This window comes from Eptesicus fuscus, chromosome 9 (genome assembly GCF_027574615.1).
Source record: "Eptesicus fuscus isolate TK198812 chromosome 9, DD_ASM_mEF_20220401, whole genome shotgun sequence".
Classification (NCBI taxonomy): Eukaryota; Metazoa; Chordata; class Mammalia; order Chiroptera; family Vespertilionidae; genus Eptesicus; species Eptesicus fuscus.
The window spans coordinates 27873591-27890986 of NC_072481.1; the positions used below are offsets into that span (position 1 = coordinate 27873591).

Sequence of the window (17396 nt, forward strand, 5' to 3'; positions counted from 1 at the left end):
TATTATATGTATGTTGCTTCGTTTCATGTTGTCCCAAAGCTCCCTCAGGCTCTCCTCCTGTCTTTTTTTTTTTTTTTTTTCTCTCCAATTGCAGTTCAGATTGGATGTGTTTTGCTGCCCTATCTTCTAATTTGCTAATTTGGTCCTCTGCTTCTCCTAGTCTACTGTTGAAAGCTTCCATATTGTTTTTTATTGTAGCTATATCACTCTTTATTTCTTCCCGATTCTTACATAGGTTGTTGATTTTCTCATCCATCTGGTTTATGAACTGTATGGCTCTTATTCTGAACTAGAAGTCCCGTGTGCAAAATTTGTGCACTCGGGGGGGTGGGGGTGTCCCTCAGCCCAGTCCACGCCCTCTCGCAGTCTGGGAGCCCGCAGGGAGCGGGCCTAACCTATCATTTGGACATCCTTAGCGCTACTGCAGAGGCGGGAGAGGCTCCTGCCACTGCCGCTGTGCTTGCCAGCTGTGAGCCCGGCTTCTGGCTGAGCGGTGCTCCCCCTGTGGGAGCGCACTGACCACCAGGGGCAGCTCCTGCATTGAGGGGGATCAGACCGAAACTAGCTCTCCGACATCACCCGAGGGGTCCCGGATTGTGAGAGGGCACAGGCCAGGCCGAGGGACTCCACCAGTGCACAATCGGGGCCAGGGAGGGATGCAGGAGGTTGGCCAGTCGGGGAGGGGCCGCAGGAGGGCTCCAGGGCGTGTTTGGCTTGTCTTGCTCAATCCCAATTAGTCAGACCCCAGCAGCAAGCTAACCTACCGGTCGGAACGTCTGCCCCTTGGTGGTCAGTGCACGTCATAGCAACTGGTCAACCAGTTGACTGTCTGCCCTCTGGTGGTCAGTGCACATCATAGTGAGCAGTTGAGCGGCCTTAGCATATCATTAGCATATTACGCTTTGATTGGTTGAATGGATGACCAGACGACCGGACACTTAGCATATTAGACTTTTATTTATAGGATTCTTTTTCTACAATATTGCATGCCTCAGTTTCATTTAGTTCCTTTTCTGGCGATTCCTCCTTTTCTTTCCTTTGGGGGTTCTTCTGTCTCCGTATTTTTGCTTTCACCAAAGGATCTAGGTGTCAAGTCACACGGGGCCTGTGGCTGCAGCGGTGGGCTTGGTGGCAGGTTGTGTGGTTGTGGCCAGCAGTGGCTCCTCAGGGAGTTGCGGGGTGGCCGCTCCTTGCGTGTTCATGGGGCGGCCGCTCCTTGTGTGGTCATGGGCAGTGGCTGCTCCTCACACGGTCGCGGGTGATGGATGCTCCTTGAGGAGTCACAGGGCCGCTGCTCCTCGCACAGTCATGGGCAGCAGTTGCTCCTCAAGCGGATGCAGGTGGTGGCTACTCGCCCAGCTGCTGGAGTGGTCACGGAGCCCGGGGCTGCTGCGTAAGGCTCGGCTGTTCATGCGTGCGTTCACGATGCCCAGGGCTAAAGCGTCTGGCTGATGGGAGGGGAGTGCCCTCCAGAACTCACAGGAGCCCTCAGCTGGAGGCTGGAGTCCTGGTGTCCATGGGTTGGCAACCAGGGCAGCAGGTCCTTGGCCAGAGTGGCTGTAGGATCCTGGGTGGTGTCTGAGGGCACCCTGGGTGAAGGTGAGGCTGGGCTCCCAGTCACAGCAGCTCTTCCATCTTGAAGGGAGAGCCGGCACTCCAGGAGAGATTACAGCAGTAGCAGAGGCTGCCCGGCTAGATGAGCCTGGTCAGCCAGCCCCTGAAGGTCCTGTGAGATCTAGGTGTTTCTCACTCAGACACACACACACCACACGTCCACACACTCCCCTTTCATTCTCTCACTCACACTCTCTCCCTCACTGCCATCCTCCCATCCGCCATTTTGGAATCAAGTATTATTTTTTGAGTCCTAAGTGCCTGACTCTTATTAAAACATCAGCAAATGTTTGGGTGAATGGATTTATGTGGGTAAAATGGCATCCTCAGCTTAAAGGGGAGACAGTTTATAAATTCTAATTTAAAGAAAAAACAAGAACAGACTCTTGGCTTAAATTTTGACTTCTTCTCATCCTTCTGCATGGTCTCTATTTGCAGAAAGCCTATCACTAGAGACTTAAATATGAATGGAAGTCCCTGCCCAGCTATCTCTAAATCCAGTTTCTTTCCTATCTGCTGTAACAAAACAAGAAGCTAGTGCACTGGAGAGAACATAGGCTTTGGAGTGAGACAGACCTGAGTTCAGTTCTTGGCACTGTCATTTTTTAAGCTGTAGGATCTTAGGTAACCCCTCTGAATCTCATTTTCACATCTGTAAAATGTAGGCCACAGTACCTACCTCACAGCACCATTCTAAAGAATAATGTGAAACTTTTAGTAAGATACTTAGCATATTGTAGGCCATCAGAAAATAGTAGCTGCTGATATTATTTTGAACTAGAGGCCCAGTGCATGAATTCATACACAGGTGGGGTCCGGCTGGCCTGGCCCCAGTCGGGGCGGATCGGAGCTGGGCCTGTCTGGAGGAGGAGACGGTAGGAGGTTGGCTGGCCGGCCCGCCCCGATTGGGGCCCAATCAGGGCTGGGCCAGCTGGGGGGAGGGGCTGCAGGCGATTGGCTGGCAGACCCCACCCCCGATTGAGGTGGGGCCGATTGGGGACCAGCGGCCTGGGGGAGGGGCCCTGCCCCTGATTGGAGTGAGGGAAGGCAATCAGGAGGGGCTGCAGGAGGTTGGCCGGCCATCCCTGTCCCCTATTGGGGTTGGGGGGGCGATCAGGGGCGGGGCTGGATGGGGAGAGGAGCTGCAGGCCGATCGGGGTGGGTGGTGGGGGCCCATCGGGGGTGGGGCCGGCCAGGGCGAGGGACCATGGGAGGTTGGCAAGCCGGCCCCAACCCCCCACCGGGCCGGTTCACTGGCTGCAGTGGGCGTCATAGCAACCGGTCATTCCGGCATTCCAGTCACTGGCTTTTTATATATATAGACTAGGGACCCAGTGCATGAATTCGTGCACCTTGAAAGAAACTGTGGGGTGAGAGGCTGCGGTAGGCACAGGCAGGTCTTGGCCCATCCTCCATGCCCCTGCCCGGCCCCTCCTGCCACAGCCCCCGGTCCCGTGTCTGCCGGCAGCCCCGCTCCTGCCGCTGCTGTTCCGACGCGTTCATGGCACCGGCCCTGCTCATACCCACTGATGGCGTGGAGCGATTAGGGCCAGCGCCAGTAGCGGGTGCAAGCAGCAGCTCTGGTGCCGGCTGCGGGTGCGAGCGCTGGGCAGGACTGCAGCATGCAGGAGCAAAGAATTTTCAGTAACCACCAGAGGCTTGCCCCGATGACAGCGACCAGTGTCCCACCTTGTTCCGGCACCCCTGCTCACCTGCTCCACCATCCCACCATGACCAACGCCCGCCATGTTCCGCACTCGCCCCTTGGTGGTCAGCGCACATCATAGCGACCGGTTGTTTGGTTGTTCCACTGTTCGGTCTATTTGCATATCAGCCTTTTATTATATAGGATAGTCTTCAGGTTTTCACATTTGGATCTGAGGGCTGGATATGAAGCCCAGTGTCCAGGGTGCTGGGGGTGGGGGGCCTTTCTTGGGTGGGATGGGACCCATGGCTAATGGGTGGGCTTTTTGAGGTCTGTTTGTCTATGGACTTTATGTTGGATTTCCTAGCTTACGACCCCATACCTGAGACATGTGTGTGCCCAACTTGTTTTCTCTTCCCTTTCTTGTAGGCTCCCAGGCCAGTGCCAGTACTTGGGCTTGCCAGTGGCAGATTACTTCAAGCAGTGGATTAATCTGAAAAAGGTACTGTGTCTGAGTCCCACTTGGGTGCTTCATCAGATTCTCCTGTGCCTCAGATCTCCCCTCCCTTGCTTTCTTTTCTCATTTCTATTTTTTTCTTTTTGTTGTTCTCATCTCCTTTTCTTTCTGTTCTCTTTTCTCAACATCCATGTTTCCTCTTCTCTAGCGAATGTGCCTTGGAAGGTTGTGGTTATTTCTGGGAGTGGGGAGCTGCTTGTGGGGACCAGGCTGCTCAGTGGAGTATGACACTTCCCTATTTGGTATCACCCAGATGTGCAGAGAAGTTCCAGTTAAGGGGGCGTTCTTGCTCAGAGCTGAATCTCTGGGCTGAGTTGTATTATCTCCCGGAGAGATGCAGTTCTAACTGAATCTGTGGGAAACTCTCCTCTTTAATGTGATCATATCTCCCGGAGAGATGCAGTTCTAACTGAATCTGTGGGAAACTCTCCTCTTTAATGTGGCCTCTGACCCTCCTGACTGGCCCTGGTATCTTCCTCTGGTTGGCAGGCAGCGTTGGTTCAGGCTGGCTTTGGTCCTGCCTAGCCGCAGCAGAGCCTCGCTCACATGAGCAGGGCCATGGAAACTACAGCCCAGTTCCCAGCGAGCACCAAGCACCTGGGGAGAGGACTGAGGATGTGGGCTGGGAGGTGGGCCGTGGCAGATAATGGATCCTCAGAAAACTGTTCTTTCCTAGTGTGTGCTGTACTTCCTGGAGATGTAGGAATAGACTCCCTAGATCTCTGCTCTAGTGGATCCTTGCTCCAGGAGGCTCAGTCCACTAGGGAGGCTCATCCCCATAAATCCTTCTATTAAGATCAACAGCCCTGGGCAGCCTCAGGAACCCCATGCCACCAAGTCAGCAATGACTCCCAGGAAGCTCGGAGAAGGGAAAACACACCAGGGGTCAGAGTAGTGGCTGCCAGGGGGTTCAGAGAAGAGAGGTTATTGGAGGTCAGGCTGGGATCCTGATTTGGGTCTTGAACTGGGCATATTCAAGAGAGATACGATATGGATCTGAGGAGGAGAGGCTTTCTAGGCAGAGGAAGTAGTGTGCTTTTGGTGTGTGTGGGCTAGAGCTAAGTGAGCATGGGAAGGAGCAGTGAGAGAAAATGACCTTGGACTTTGTTCCATAGTTCTCAGGGCAGCCATTATTTGTGGCAACATTTGTGAACTCTTGCTTTTCCATGGTGCATAGGTCCTCTGCACTCTGCATTGTTTATACTTTGACCCCTACCCATCTTTCCTGACTCACATATCCTCCCCCCATCCCCCCCCACCCCCACTGCCTCATGCACCCAAACAACAGCTGCTTACTACCTGCCATCTTTGGCTATGGAAGCCAGGCTCTGTGCTACCTTTGGCTCTTGACCTACGACCTTACTTCTCTCTGAAATGCCCCCTAGTCATCTTCATCGAGTATTTTCCCTCTCCTTGAAGATTCAGCTCAGGTATCACCTCTTCAGTCAGTCTCTTGCCTTGAGGCTCCTTAACACTTTGGATTTTAGAGTGGTGAAACGGAGTCTGTGTGTGTTTCCTTACAGCCATGTCTATTTGGAGCACAGAGACTGAATCTGGTTCCTTCCTGTGTCCCCAGGGGCCAGATCAGGGCTAGGTACAGAGTATGTGCTCTGAATGATTGCTGGCTGTCTGGCTGGTCTTTGAGAGCTGGCTCCATAGAGGCCCTCTCACTCGGGATTTGACAGAGTTGCACGTGTGGGTGTGGTTCGGCCTGCGTTCCTAGAAGACAGCATGCCAGCTGTCAGAGTGCATCTGAGGCTGCTTGCTGGCCTTGGCAAATGCAATGTGAAGGCCCGGCCAGGCGAGGCAGGCGCTGACCATGAACAATTGCTCTGTGAAGTTCACTAGACTTTTTGGTATATGGATCGCTCCCTGCCTCTAGGTTCCTTGGCAGAAAGGCAGGAAAGTAGCCGACCCATGTGATAACATTGCCACTCAGGGCTACCTTGGTGCTGCTGCAGGTGGAAGTGGCCTTCCCTGAGCTTGTTCAGCTTGGTTCTCTGCCAGAGTGTGCTGAACCATAGAGGGGGAATGGGCACAAGGGGAAACTGAGGACCATATTCCCAGTTGGCCTTGTGATGGCCCCTTGGGAGGTAAACTTAGCAGGTTTAAGAAAAAACAAGAGGTCTAACCCCTTCCTTCCTGCCCTCTAGCCACATCATGTTGCAGCTTTGCTTAAAGGTCCAGCAGGAGAGATGTCTTAATTCCAGACTTTGGTTCAGTCCTTGCCAGCAGCCATTCAAATTAGGGAGGCTACAGGGCCCCTGGAGGTCCAGGGGCATGGTGATCTTTCTGTTGTTTATACTGCATGACTTAGTGCAGGCTACACAAAGATACCTGCTCCCTTAAAAAGAGTAACAATAAAAGCAAGACCAGAGAGGTCATTGCCAAGGTTGTGGGAGTATCATGCAAAAGCCTTACTCCATGCCTTCTTTCCCCATACATGACCCACGCTCTGACTATCTACAGGATCCTCTCCTGTCCTTGATCTTACTTTGTCCCTCCTTCCTTTCCTTCTCTTCTCCTCCTCAACTACCCTACAGAGCTTTTCCCCATTAAAATAGTGGGGAGGGTTCTGGTCTGCTTGGCCACCTAGATCTGCCTAGTAAGGAAGCAACTGGGAGTGAATTCACCATTCCCATTTCCTAAGGCCTCTAATCTGAGGAAAGGCAAAAAGTTGTTTTTCAGCCGCCCTCTCCTGTCTGGAAATGGTGCAGGTTGCATCAGGGAAAAGCAGCTTTTAATGACCAGATTTCCACATCTCCCGACCTCACCTACTTCCCCTGGAGCAGAGTGGAGCAAGCCAATGTTTGCTGACATTTGGAGTGTCATTGAATGATCTTATACTCTTATTGAACTGTCAGCTTAGAGAGGACTTGGGGCCCTGCTCTCAGCTCCCTCCAGGAGGTCAGAGCTTCACTGAGGGGCCAGAAGAATACACACACACGCGCACACACACACACACACGCACGCCCATGTATAGTCATGTGAATGCATACACCCAAATGGGCATACCCAAAATTGCTAATAGGTACACATACAGGCATACATACATAGTCACATAGTCACCTGTGGAAATATACAGACATAAATGTGTTTATATAAACATATTCATAGAGTGTAAAGACACATGAATATAAAGAAACATACATGTCTTCATCAATAAACAGATATCCTTGAGTGCCTTCTGTGTTCCAGGTATTGAACTAGGCCCTGGAGATATAACAGAAAAGATGGATGTTAAATAATTTTATTTATATTATAACACTAAAAGTTTCAGAGTCATGGGGACTTAACCTATGGGGTTGAAGAATGGTTCCCTGAGGGGCGGCTAAGCTGGGATCTCAAGGATGAGCAGGAATTGGCTAAGGGTGTGGCAAGGCCCTGAGGTGAGAAGAAGCCTGGCAGCTTCATGGAGCTAGAATGTAAGTTCCATGACAGAAGAGAATTTTTGCCTCTTTTGCTCACTCTTCTGGCCCCATCACTAATCATTATTTGTTGAGTGAATGACTGCCTGAAGCATAGTGGATGTGGGGAAGTGAGGAGGGTGGCATGAGGTGAAACTGGAGGGGGAGCTTATAGGCCACACTTTAGACTTTGGTCTTTGTCCTTAGGGTAAGGGGAAACTAGTAAAGGGTACTAAGCATAGGAGAGGCTTCAAAGGAGAGCGAAAGGGCAAGAGCTGTGGTAGGGCAAGTGTGGGGTTGAGGCAGGTTTTGTGGTTTAAGATGGAAGACATATGTGCTTGTTTGTAGGCACTATTAGGGAAGGAAAGGTTGAAAATATAGGAGGAAGAAGGGTCTCTGAGAAGGTGAAAGGAGATAGGATGGGAAGCACAGGTTCTTGAAATTGGCTGTCTTCAAGAGGAAGGTCCCTCTTCCATTGTGATGGGGGAAGAAGAAGATAGCTGCACATAGATGCAGGGAGGCTTGTGGGTTTGATGATGGCAAGTTGAAGTAGTTCCCATCTGATGTCTTTTTCTCTATGAAGTAGATGAGTCATTTGCTGGTAACTAATGAGGGAGAGATGGGAAGGTTTGGAGAAAGTGGAAAAGAATTGCTATATTTTAGTAAATAGAAGTATGAGCTGACTTGAGAAGTATAGTAAGATTTTAGGCAGTGCTCAGGGTTCAGTTGGGGCTGATGACATTAATTTGTAGTGGAACTATTGTGTTCAGTGACATGACTTATTTAGCAGAGCTTAGCTGCCTGGCTATGGGCATGCAGAAGACAGACATTTAGCCTGGCCGGTGTTGCTCAGTGGTTGAGCATCGAGGAACCAAGAGGTTGCCATATTGATTCTCGGTCAAGGCACATGCTCAGGTTGCAGGCTCAATCCCTGAGGGGGAGACGGGGGGAAGTGGCGGGGAGCATGTAGGAGGCAGCCGATTAATGATGTTTCTCTCTCATCAATGTTTCTATCTTTCTATCCCTCTCCCTTCCTCTCTCTCTAAAAACCAATAAAAATATATTTTAAAAAAGAAGACAGACATTTAGAGTCATCCAGGGTGGAGATTTTCCCATGAAGTGTGATGAAAGGAACAAAGGAGTTGAAGATATTGTCAAGACAGTGGTTGCCAAGATGGACTATGAGATCTAAAGTGGGTATTGAGGGAAGTGAAGACAGCTAGGGGCCTGATGGAAAAAGTAGATAGGTCCTAGTAAGATGAGGAACAGTTATATCGGGTATAGTTGAACGTGCCAGATGGGAGGATAATAGATTATCGTTAGACAGTAGGATATCTGAATTAGTGATTTCAGAGATGGGGCAGTTATAGGTATTAGCAAGTTCCAAGATGTGCCCATGGGAGTGGGTAGCTAAGGTTGGGTGGAGGAGAATATTATCCTATATAATAAAAGCCTAATATGCTAAGTGTCTGACCCTTGGTTCAACCGTTTGACCAGTCACTATGACATACACTGACCACCAGGGGGCAGACGCTTTGACCAGTAGGTTAGCTTGCTGCTGGGGTCCAGCCGATTAGGACTGGGTGAGATGGGCCGGACATGTCCTGGGGCTCTCCCACGGTCCCTCCTCAATCTCGATTGTGCACCAGTGGGGTCCCTTGGCCTGGCCTGAGCCCTCTTGCAATCCGGGACACCTCGGGGGTTGTCAGAGAGCCGGTTTCAGCCAATCCGCACAGGCCAGGCCAAGGGACCCCCCCCCCACCGGTGCACGAATCCATGCACCAGGCCTCTAGTTATAAACAAGAGGTCACTAAATGGATAGGTCAAATGAGACCTCCATAAGGACGTGAATAGATAGATATATACATGCATACATTATATACCTGCACATATATGTACACACAAGTCATGTCCATCAGACTAAGCCAGGCAAGTTCGTGCACATACACTCACAAGTGGCCAGGAATTCCCTCTGATGTCTGAACCTGTTTAGATGGGCTTTTGGAGAAGCAGGCATGCAATGCAGCCTTAGGAGGATTCTGAGTCAGTCCTGGCAGGTGGGGCTCAGCCAGTCATGCTCAGAAGTTGTAAGGATGGGGGTCACCTAGAATTTAACAGACCCAGCTGTACCAGGGCGTGAAGATTGCTGCTCCACTTTTCTTCTACCATTCTTCTACCATCTGTGCTATATGCCCTGCTGCAATTTCTGGGTGCTCTGAAGGGGTGGGGCTGGGGCCAGCTGGGACAGAGTAAGGCAGAAGAGACCTTCTTGAGTTCCTCCAAGAAGTATTTTTGCCTCCCCTCCCCTGGGAGTGGACAGCAGAAGAAACTGCTGAAGGGAGGGTTGTTGTCTACGATTGAGTACGACTTTTCCTGACCTTGGAGCATTCAGAGTCCCAATCAGTGCAGTAATAAATTAAGGGCTTATGGAGGAATAAATTCTCGGCCTTAATGAAGTTCTTTGCTGGGGGCCATAGGCAGGTCAGCAGGTCGAGGATGAAGCAGATTGGAGGCTCCAGCAAGTGAGCTAAGCTAGCTGGGGAGCCATAAGTGGAAGGATCTGAAACTCTGTTGGCCAGGTCACTTTTTGGTGTTGTGGGGATAAAGCTGCATGAGTGATAGGCACCCTGACAGAGGCTGGGACTCTTTATAGCATGGTAGCTGCATGGTGCTGGCTGCAGATTGGGGCTGTTCAGAAGCTGATTTGGAAAAAAACAGTAATGAAACAAAAAGGAAAACTAAGAGAGGCATGAAGATCTAGGGGCCCTGTGAGGTGTTTATTTTGTTTTATTTTGGCGTGAGGAGGACCACTGAATGGTAGGAACCAGACTGGGGCTGTGGTCCAGGTCTTTGGCATCATCTGAAGTACAGTGTTGTCTGTAGGGCAGCAGGCAATTATAGGCTGCTCTCCTGGTGGGAGCCAGTTCTGAGGCCAGGAAGATAAGGGCCTCTAGCTACCTTTGGGAAGAAATACTTGCACAGAGGACAAGACACGGGCACCAGATATAAATGAGGGAGAGGTGGGGGCACAGGCAGTGACAAGGAGAGGACAAGTGGGAGAGCAGCCCGGAGCTTGCTGCTGGATTTGATGCTGTTGTAGTCCTGGGAGGGGCCAGTTTGGGGGCTGGAAGTTACTGAACTGTAGAGCTGAAACTAGAAGCCAGGCCTCAAGACTCCACAGCCTGAGCTTTTTCTCTTTTCATCCCATCCTCTGCAACATCTGCCCTTGGGGATGAGCTCTTGGGATGCAGTCCAGAGGGAACAGTGCTGTATTTGGAGTCAGGGGCAGTTGGAGCTAGAGAGAATGTCTCCTTTCCTCTCATCTTCCTGCCCGATGGCGGAGTGCCCTGCCTGGGCTTTTCCTTTAAATATGTCTTACAGCTGTCTGAACTCTGAAATTTCTTTCACTCCTTCCCTCGCCTTGTTAACATGTGTTGCCTTTGGGGTAATCAGGGAAAAAATATTATGTCCTTTTACAATTACCGGGTTTTGGAATATTAAAATGTCTCGCTGCATCGGCACTGTTATTTTGATTGGTATTCTAACCTTTGACTAGCCCATAAAGCGCGCCGCTCCTGAAGCCAATATTGCAGGACTGAAATTTAATTCCGAAATGATTCCAGATAATAGGGAGACAGATAATATATGCATGAAGGATATTATGTTTGGACTAACTGCAGCAGGGCCAGGGCTGGGGAGCTGAATAATAGCCCAGAGTGAGTTATAATCTGTGGGACAGAAATGCCTTACTGTCAGGGCCAGGAAAGGAACTCTTAAATCAAAGGCCTGGGAAAGGGTACGATTGCAGTGTGCTTATTTTGACAGGAAGAACTCCAGAGTCAAGAGGATAGGTATAGAAGGCTTTGGCCCACCCTTTCTCTTTAGCAAGCTACGCAAGGCCCTGGATGATCTGGCTCATGGTAGCATCCCTATCTTCATATCTCCTGTTCCTCTAACATTCCAGCCATATCAGACTTCTCGCTGCTCTTCAAATATACCTGGTTGTTTCATTTCTCTTTGCTTATTCTGTTCTCTTTGCTTACATTGCCTTTCTCCTTTTAGTGTGTTGGAAAAACTCCTGTTCATCCTTCAAAACCCTCGTCTGTGAAGCCTTCACTGATGTTCCCACACCTCTGGTAGACATAGTTAATCACCTCTTTCTTTGTGTGATTTCAGTACTTTGTAATGAGTGTCTCACATGCTTTTGTGATCGTCTGCTTACATGTTTATGGCTCCTACGAGACTGGGCCACTTGAGGTCTACATACCACCCATTTCTGTATTTCCAGTGCTCAGTACCGGGCCTGGCACACGCTAGGGATCAACAAGCATTAGTTGGACCCACACTGAGTACAGGGCTTTACTATAGGCTCCGGAGTCCAGATGCCTGTTCCCCTGCCAGATTTCCAGACAAATAGACTTAGAGAAGTTAAGTAACTTGCCTAAGGGCACATACCTAGGAAGAGGTAAAGCTAGGATTTGAACCCAGGTAGGTGTATCCAACCCAGGCATGGAGTTGGAGGCCAGGATAGGAAAGACAGAAACACACTTCCCTGACTTCTTCCTTCCATAGCTCAGGTTTTGAGTCCTCTTTCCTGGAGACTGCACTGGTTCTTAACATTCATGGGACTCGAGTCCTGGAAGGGTTTGTGCCTCCTGTTGCTACTAATGACCTTTGGACAGTTACTTCACACAAGACACTTCTCTATTATGACTTTGTGCCTATCTTGAGAAAGGTACCTAAGTGTGATTTTGGAGAGCTCTTAGGGAGGTAGACAGGCAGAGTACATGGAGCTCTTAGTAATGTCTGAAAATTTCACAGGCATTCCCTTCCCCTTAAGCACTTGGTGGAACTTATATTTGGGTGTATGTGATAAAGAAATATATAATGAAAAAAGCTACAGTGAATTTGGTTGGCTTTTAAATGGATTTATATTTTGTTAATTACAATGCTGTCTATTTGTCCATAAGCCTGGACAGATAGTAAGGCTATATATGAGACTTACCTTCACTTAGTCTTCAGGTGATGCTTGGTGTATACACTGGCCCCTGGGGATGTGGCTCACAGGCTGGAAAGCATTGGTACAAGAGAAAAAGTTTAGGAGCCAGATGAGTCTTGCTCAAACTTCTAATATTGCTGCCAACTAGCTGTGTGATCTGGAGCAAGTTCCCTAACCTCCCTGAACCTATAAAAGAGGACTAATGCCCTGGTCAGTGTGGTTCAGTGGTTAGAGCAGTTAGCCTGCGCACCAAAGGGTCACTGTTCGATTCCCAGTCAAGGGCACTTACCTGGGTTGTGGGTTCACTCCCCACCCTTCGTCAGGACATGTGCAGGAGGTAGTCAGTCATGTGTCTCTCTCACATCGATATTTATTTCTCTCTCTCTCTCTCTCTCTCTCTCTCTGTCTCCCTCCCTCCCTTTCCTTCCCTTCCACTCTCTCTGAAAAGCAATGGGAAAAATATCCTCAGGTGAGGATTTAAAAAAGATTTTTTTAATGATGTTTTTAAAAATGATGACTAATTTCTTACATACAGAACTTAGTCTCTGGAGTTCAGTAGACTTGATTTAGAATTTTAACTTGGACTTACTAGCTGTGGGGTTTTAGGAAAGTCACTTCACTTCTTTCAGCCTCAGCATTTTCCTCTGTAACACAGGAAAAACAATATCCACTGCTGGAGTTGTCCTGGGACTGAGATGATAGCCCTGTGCCCGTGCTCTCCCTGGTCCTTGCACTGTCTTCTTCACCCCTGTAGCCTAGTCGTCTCACTGAGGCTGCAGGAGTGAAGGAGACAGGAGCTCAAGGCAGACATACCAGCCTTTGTGGGCAGGAGCTAAGAAAAAGAGGCCCCAGTGGAACCCAAGGGAGCACTGGGGTGGGGGAGCCAGATCCCATCCTTGGACTAACTGACCCTCAGCTCACACTGAGGAACAGAGTTGATCATCTCATTGTCCTTGAATTTCAGCTGCCATCAGCGTGTCTGTTGTCCAATGAAGTACAGCCACATTCACCTTCGGACAGTTGCTGGCTCTGTCACCTACCTGTGTTATGACCTTGGACAAGTTCGTTCCCTTCTCATAATCTTGGTTTCCTCATTTGTAAAGTAGAGATAATAATAATAAATAGGTGCTGCTCTAAATGCTTTATATAAATTCAACCCTCAAATGACTCTAAGTACAATTATTAGCCATCTTACAGATGAGGAAACTGAGGTACAAGTTGTTAAATACCTTTGATAAGGTTCAGCGGTGAGTGATGGAGTAGGCCGGTGCACCTGGGCAGTAGACTGCAGAGACCATGCTCTGAACTTTCTTGCTCTGTTGTCTCCAGTGCACAGGAGAAGGAGCATTTTCACTTGGCATGCAGGAAAGACGGTCAACAAGGGTTTCATAAGGAAACACTTGAGTTGAGCCTTAAAAGAAATTAAGTTTTCAGGAGACAGGGTGAAAAGGGCATTTCAGGCAGGGGGAGCAATGAACAAAGGCCTGGAAGGGTGAAACAACTTGCTGGATCGGGAAACTACAAACAGTAGTTTTTAGGTTTCTTTAGGCTACTGATTGCACCAGCTGTGTGTATGCCTCTTCCCAGAGGAAAAGCAGAGCAAGCACAGTGAGGAACCGTTGCCCAATTCTACAGTGGAGTGAGCCTAAACTGCCTTCTAAGAATGAGGCAGCTCCAGAAAACTGCCATGTTTATGTCCACGTGAGGAAAGAAAGAGTCAGTGGGCCCGGATGGCAGGGAGGGAAAAAGACTACCATCCCTTATAGCACTATTGGCTATGTGCTTCTGGCAAAACGTGGCAAATTACAATGTGAGAAATCAGCTAGGAATGTTTGTAAAGCTCTTCAAGTGCCGGTGCTTGGTGTGTGGGTAGGCAGCCTGGCACAGCCTCAGCCAGGGACCTGAGCTGGCCTGCCTTGTTCTGCCAGGTAAGTGTGAAAAGTGGGAAGGAGCTGGGGGGGCAGGGGTCAGCTCAAGGCAGGTGTGATTCTTTCTACCTTCGTGAGATTCCTTGCAGCTGCTGCAAATCCACCTCTACCCTGGAGTTGCTTGCAGTGCCCTCAATGGCGGGTCTGTCTGCCTCTCACTGGCTGCTGCTCGGAGTCTGCCCGGTTGAGTGATGCTTCCTCTTCATCCTGGCTCCATTGTGAGCCTCCTCTGTCTTTCTCTTGTGTCCTTGAGGAATTTTGAGCTTGCTCTGGAACAAGGGAGAGAGGGGAGCTCTCCTTGGTCTGTTTAAGGCCTGTATTTATTATTTTTTTTCTTTTTTCTTTTTTCTTTTAAGGCCTGTATTTAAACCTAAGCATCCTGTCCATAGCGTCCAGACTCTAACCCTCGGGCCAGGTGCTAGGGCCTACGGGAGCCAAGTCCATGCCTCTTGCTCATTGTGTGTGGCCTAATCTGTCCCTGTGCAGGACCACAAGCCACTCAAAGAAAGGAACCAGATCTGCTTCTTCTCTGAATCCACAGAGGGGACCTCAGGAGGCTAGTAGAGGCATAGATGCTGAGGAAGAGCTGAGGGCACTGGGAGAGAGGCGAGGAGGGGTGAGGCAGCAGGGGGAAGTGGACTCATCATTGTTCAGTATTAAGTCTGAGAAAGCTAAGGGAACCCTTAAAAATCTCCCAGGAATTTTTGTTTTGCTTTTTTTTCTTTTTGTTTTTGTTGTTGCTGCTACTGTTACTCTGGACCCTGGAAACTGGGAGGAGTAACACACAAGAAGAGTAAAGGACAAGGAGACTTCCTTGAAGTCAGGAGGTACAACCCTGCCTCCCATCTCCCACATTGCCCTGCAGACAACTCTGGAAAGGCAGGTTTGACCAGGTCTATGGGTATTAATGATAGAGCACCAACATATTGATCCCCAGTTGGTGCTAGCCTCTCTGCTAGGTGCTTTACACACATTATTGCATTTAATCCTCAGCTACTCATCAAGGAGGGGGCTGTGGTCCCTATTTTACCGGTGCTGGAATAGAGACTTGGAGAGATTAAGAAGCTTGCCCAAGGCCACATGACCAGGATGTAAATCCATTTTCTCTCTTTCCATAGCTTTCTTCTTGTCACTTGTTCCATTGCAGGTACCACCTAAGGGCAGTTCCTCTGGCCTGGCCTGGTTTAAGCTGGAGGCCTGGGCAAACACATACCAGCCTTTACTAGTGGTATGATCAGTGAAAGTCAGTAATTAGAGAGGAATAGGAATCGGCTTCCCAGGTCTCTTGGGAGTGCCACCTATTGTATGGGGATCTGTGTATGTAAGATGATATGCCCCTGAGCACATGCATGTCTATACATGTTTAAAGAAGTATATCTCTCTGTGTGGGGATGTGTTTGTATACTTAGGTGTGTGCACATGCCCCCATGTAGGAATATGGTGAGGATATAGGTATGGGATTTGTGGTTTAACTCAGGCACCTGGAAATGGGCAGATGAGGCCCTTGTCTCTAGAGGACAACATGCAATACAAAGAACCCTGGACTGAACTTGAAGCTAGAAGATCAAGACAAGGGCTCTGGTGTTCGGTCACTTGCCCTTTCTGAGGCCTCAGTTTCCTCATCTAACAAATAAGGGAGCTGGATGAAGTGATCTCTTCTACCTTTGCCATTCTTAGGTCATTCATGGTATCTTAGGTTTCCTCTTTTTGCTCCCAGCAAAAAAATGAGACAGATGCAAAGAGTGAGAGAAGTCCCTCTTTTACCCTGACCTACTTTGATCTTTAGCATTGAGACTACTCTACTATTCCACTGGGAAAAGTTGAGGGTCCAGAGAAGGCAGGGCGTTGCCTGGCATCAGGTTAGGAGAGCTGGGGCTCAGGTGTTAGGGAAGCATTTGGACAACTGGTGCCTGTTGCAGTTTGGGTGGCCTGGACTAGAGCTGCATGCCATTAGGCTTTAGGCCTCTCCATGAGAATATGGAGTGAGGAGAAGCTTGTTGTCTCACTAAAGCAGGCCCTTCCTCTGGCCTTTAGTCCCTTTATTGATTGTCTGGGCAGATGCAGGGTGATGGCCAGGCAGACCCGGAGAGATAGCTGGACGTGTGTTAACATTCATGTGGGACTTCTGGCTCAACGCGGGATCTGCTGTGAGCTCAGCTGGTCTGCTCTCAGCTCTCTTGACGGAAGAAGGTTTAGAGTTTGGTGCCTTCATTTTCTCGGGCTGATTTCTCAGGGCTGATCTGAGTGGTTCCTGGGGACCTTTGTCTGTTTCAGTCTTCAAGTGGGATTATAGCAGGGTTTTGTCTATTCTGTCCCATTAATTAGCTATCAGTTCCCTGAAATTTCCAGAATTGACTATTTGAGCCACTAGAGAAAGGAACGAGCATTGTGTGGACTTACAGTGCAGTTCCTTCAGTGCTGGTGAGGACTTCTCTCTGCTGGTTGGACTTAGATCAGTCTAGACGTAAACCTCAACTCAGGTAGCAAATGACCTATGCTTTGCCAGGGCCAGGACATCTAAATTAACATCAAGTCACCAGTCACTCACTGAAGCCCTATTGTTAGAGAATTTAGACTCCGGTGAATCAGGTCTGTTTTCCACCTGTACAGAGATCCTGGTCTAGCAAAGAAGATGGGTGGGTCAAGGCATAAGGGGATGGGGGGGAGAAAGCACAGTAGTAGTAGTAAGTGCAGTGATAGGATATGTGAATGGTGTGAGTTAGTGTGTTTTTTAAAAATGATTTAAAATTCAGTTCCATATTGAGTTGGAATTTATAAGAGACAGAGTCTATACATAAGCATGTCTTTGTGCTCCTCTGCCTGTGCAACTCGATAAGCTCAAAGCTACCTGAATGAGCTAGCTCCTGCTGCAGCCAGCCCTGTGACTTCGTCAAGGGCCTTAAGGCAGGGCCCTTGAGAGAGCATAGGCTGCCATACTTGGAAGAGGAATAGCCCTCCTGGGGAGATGAGGTCCAGGCTAGTTACTCAGGAAGTGCTTGTGTGTGGGTGTGGGCAGATGTGCTTTTGAGTGTGCACAGGTATGAGCTCAAGTGTGTATATGGCAGTAGCCAGTGGTCTGTCCTCAGCACCACAACCAGATCTTACAGTGCTAGGCCTGAGCTTGGCATCTGCTTGGCTGCAAGCAGGAGTGAAGGCTGTAGGCAGATCCCAGGGCAGCCATGAGGCCTCCCCAGTGGTGTGTTTGCTGTGCCTAATTACCCGGCAGTTGTTTAACTATGCAAGCTGCATGCCTGCCTTTATTGCGCTGTGATTGCTGAGCTGCCTA

General features: G+C 49.4%; 1 protein-coding gene across 10 annotated transcripts in view; it reads left to right on the forward strand.

The window, feature by feature from the left end:
- ERI3 (ERI1 exoribonuclease family member 3) overlaps window positions 1–17396 on the forward strand; it is a 130304-nt gene that overhangs the window by 67085 nt on the left and 45823 nt on the right. For 9 of the 10 annotated variants that reach the window (XM_054721025.1, XM_028160172.2, XM_028160160.2 and 6 more), the window contains one exon: window positions 3689–3761. The exons of the other annotated variant lie outside the window; for it this stretch is intronic. In XM_054721025.1, the coding sequence (XP_054577000.1) occupies window positions 3689–3761 (73 nt within the window). The remainder of the gene's footprint in view (window positions 1–3688; window positions 3762–17396) is intronic. 10 annotated transcript variants of the gene reach the window in all.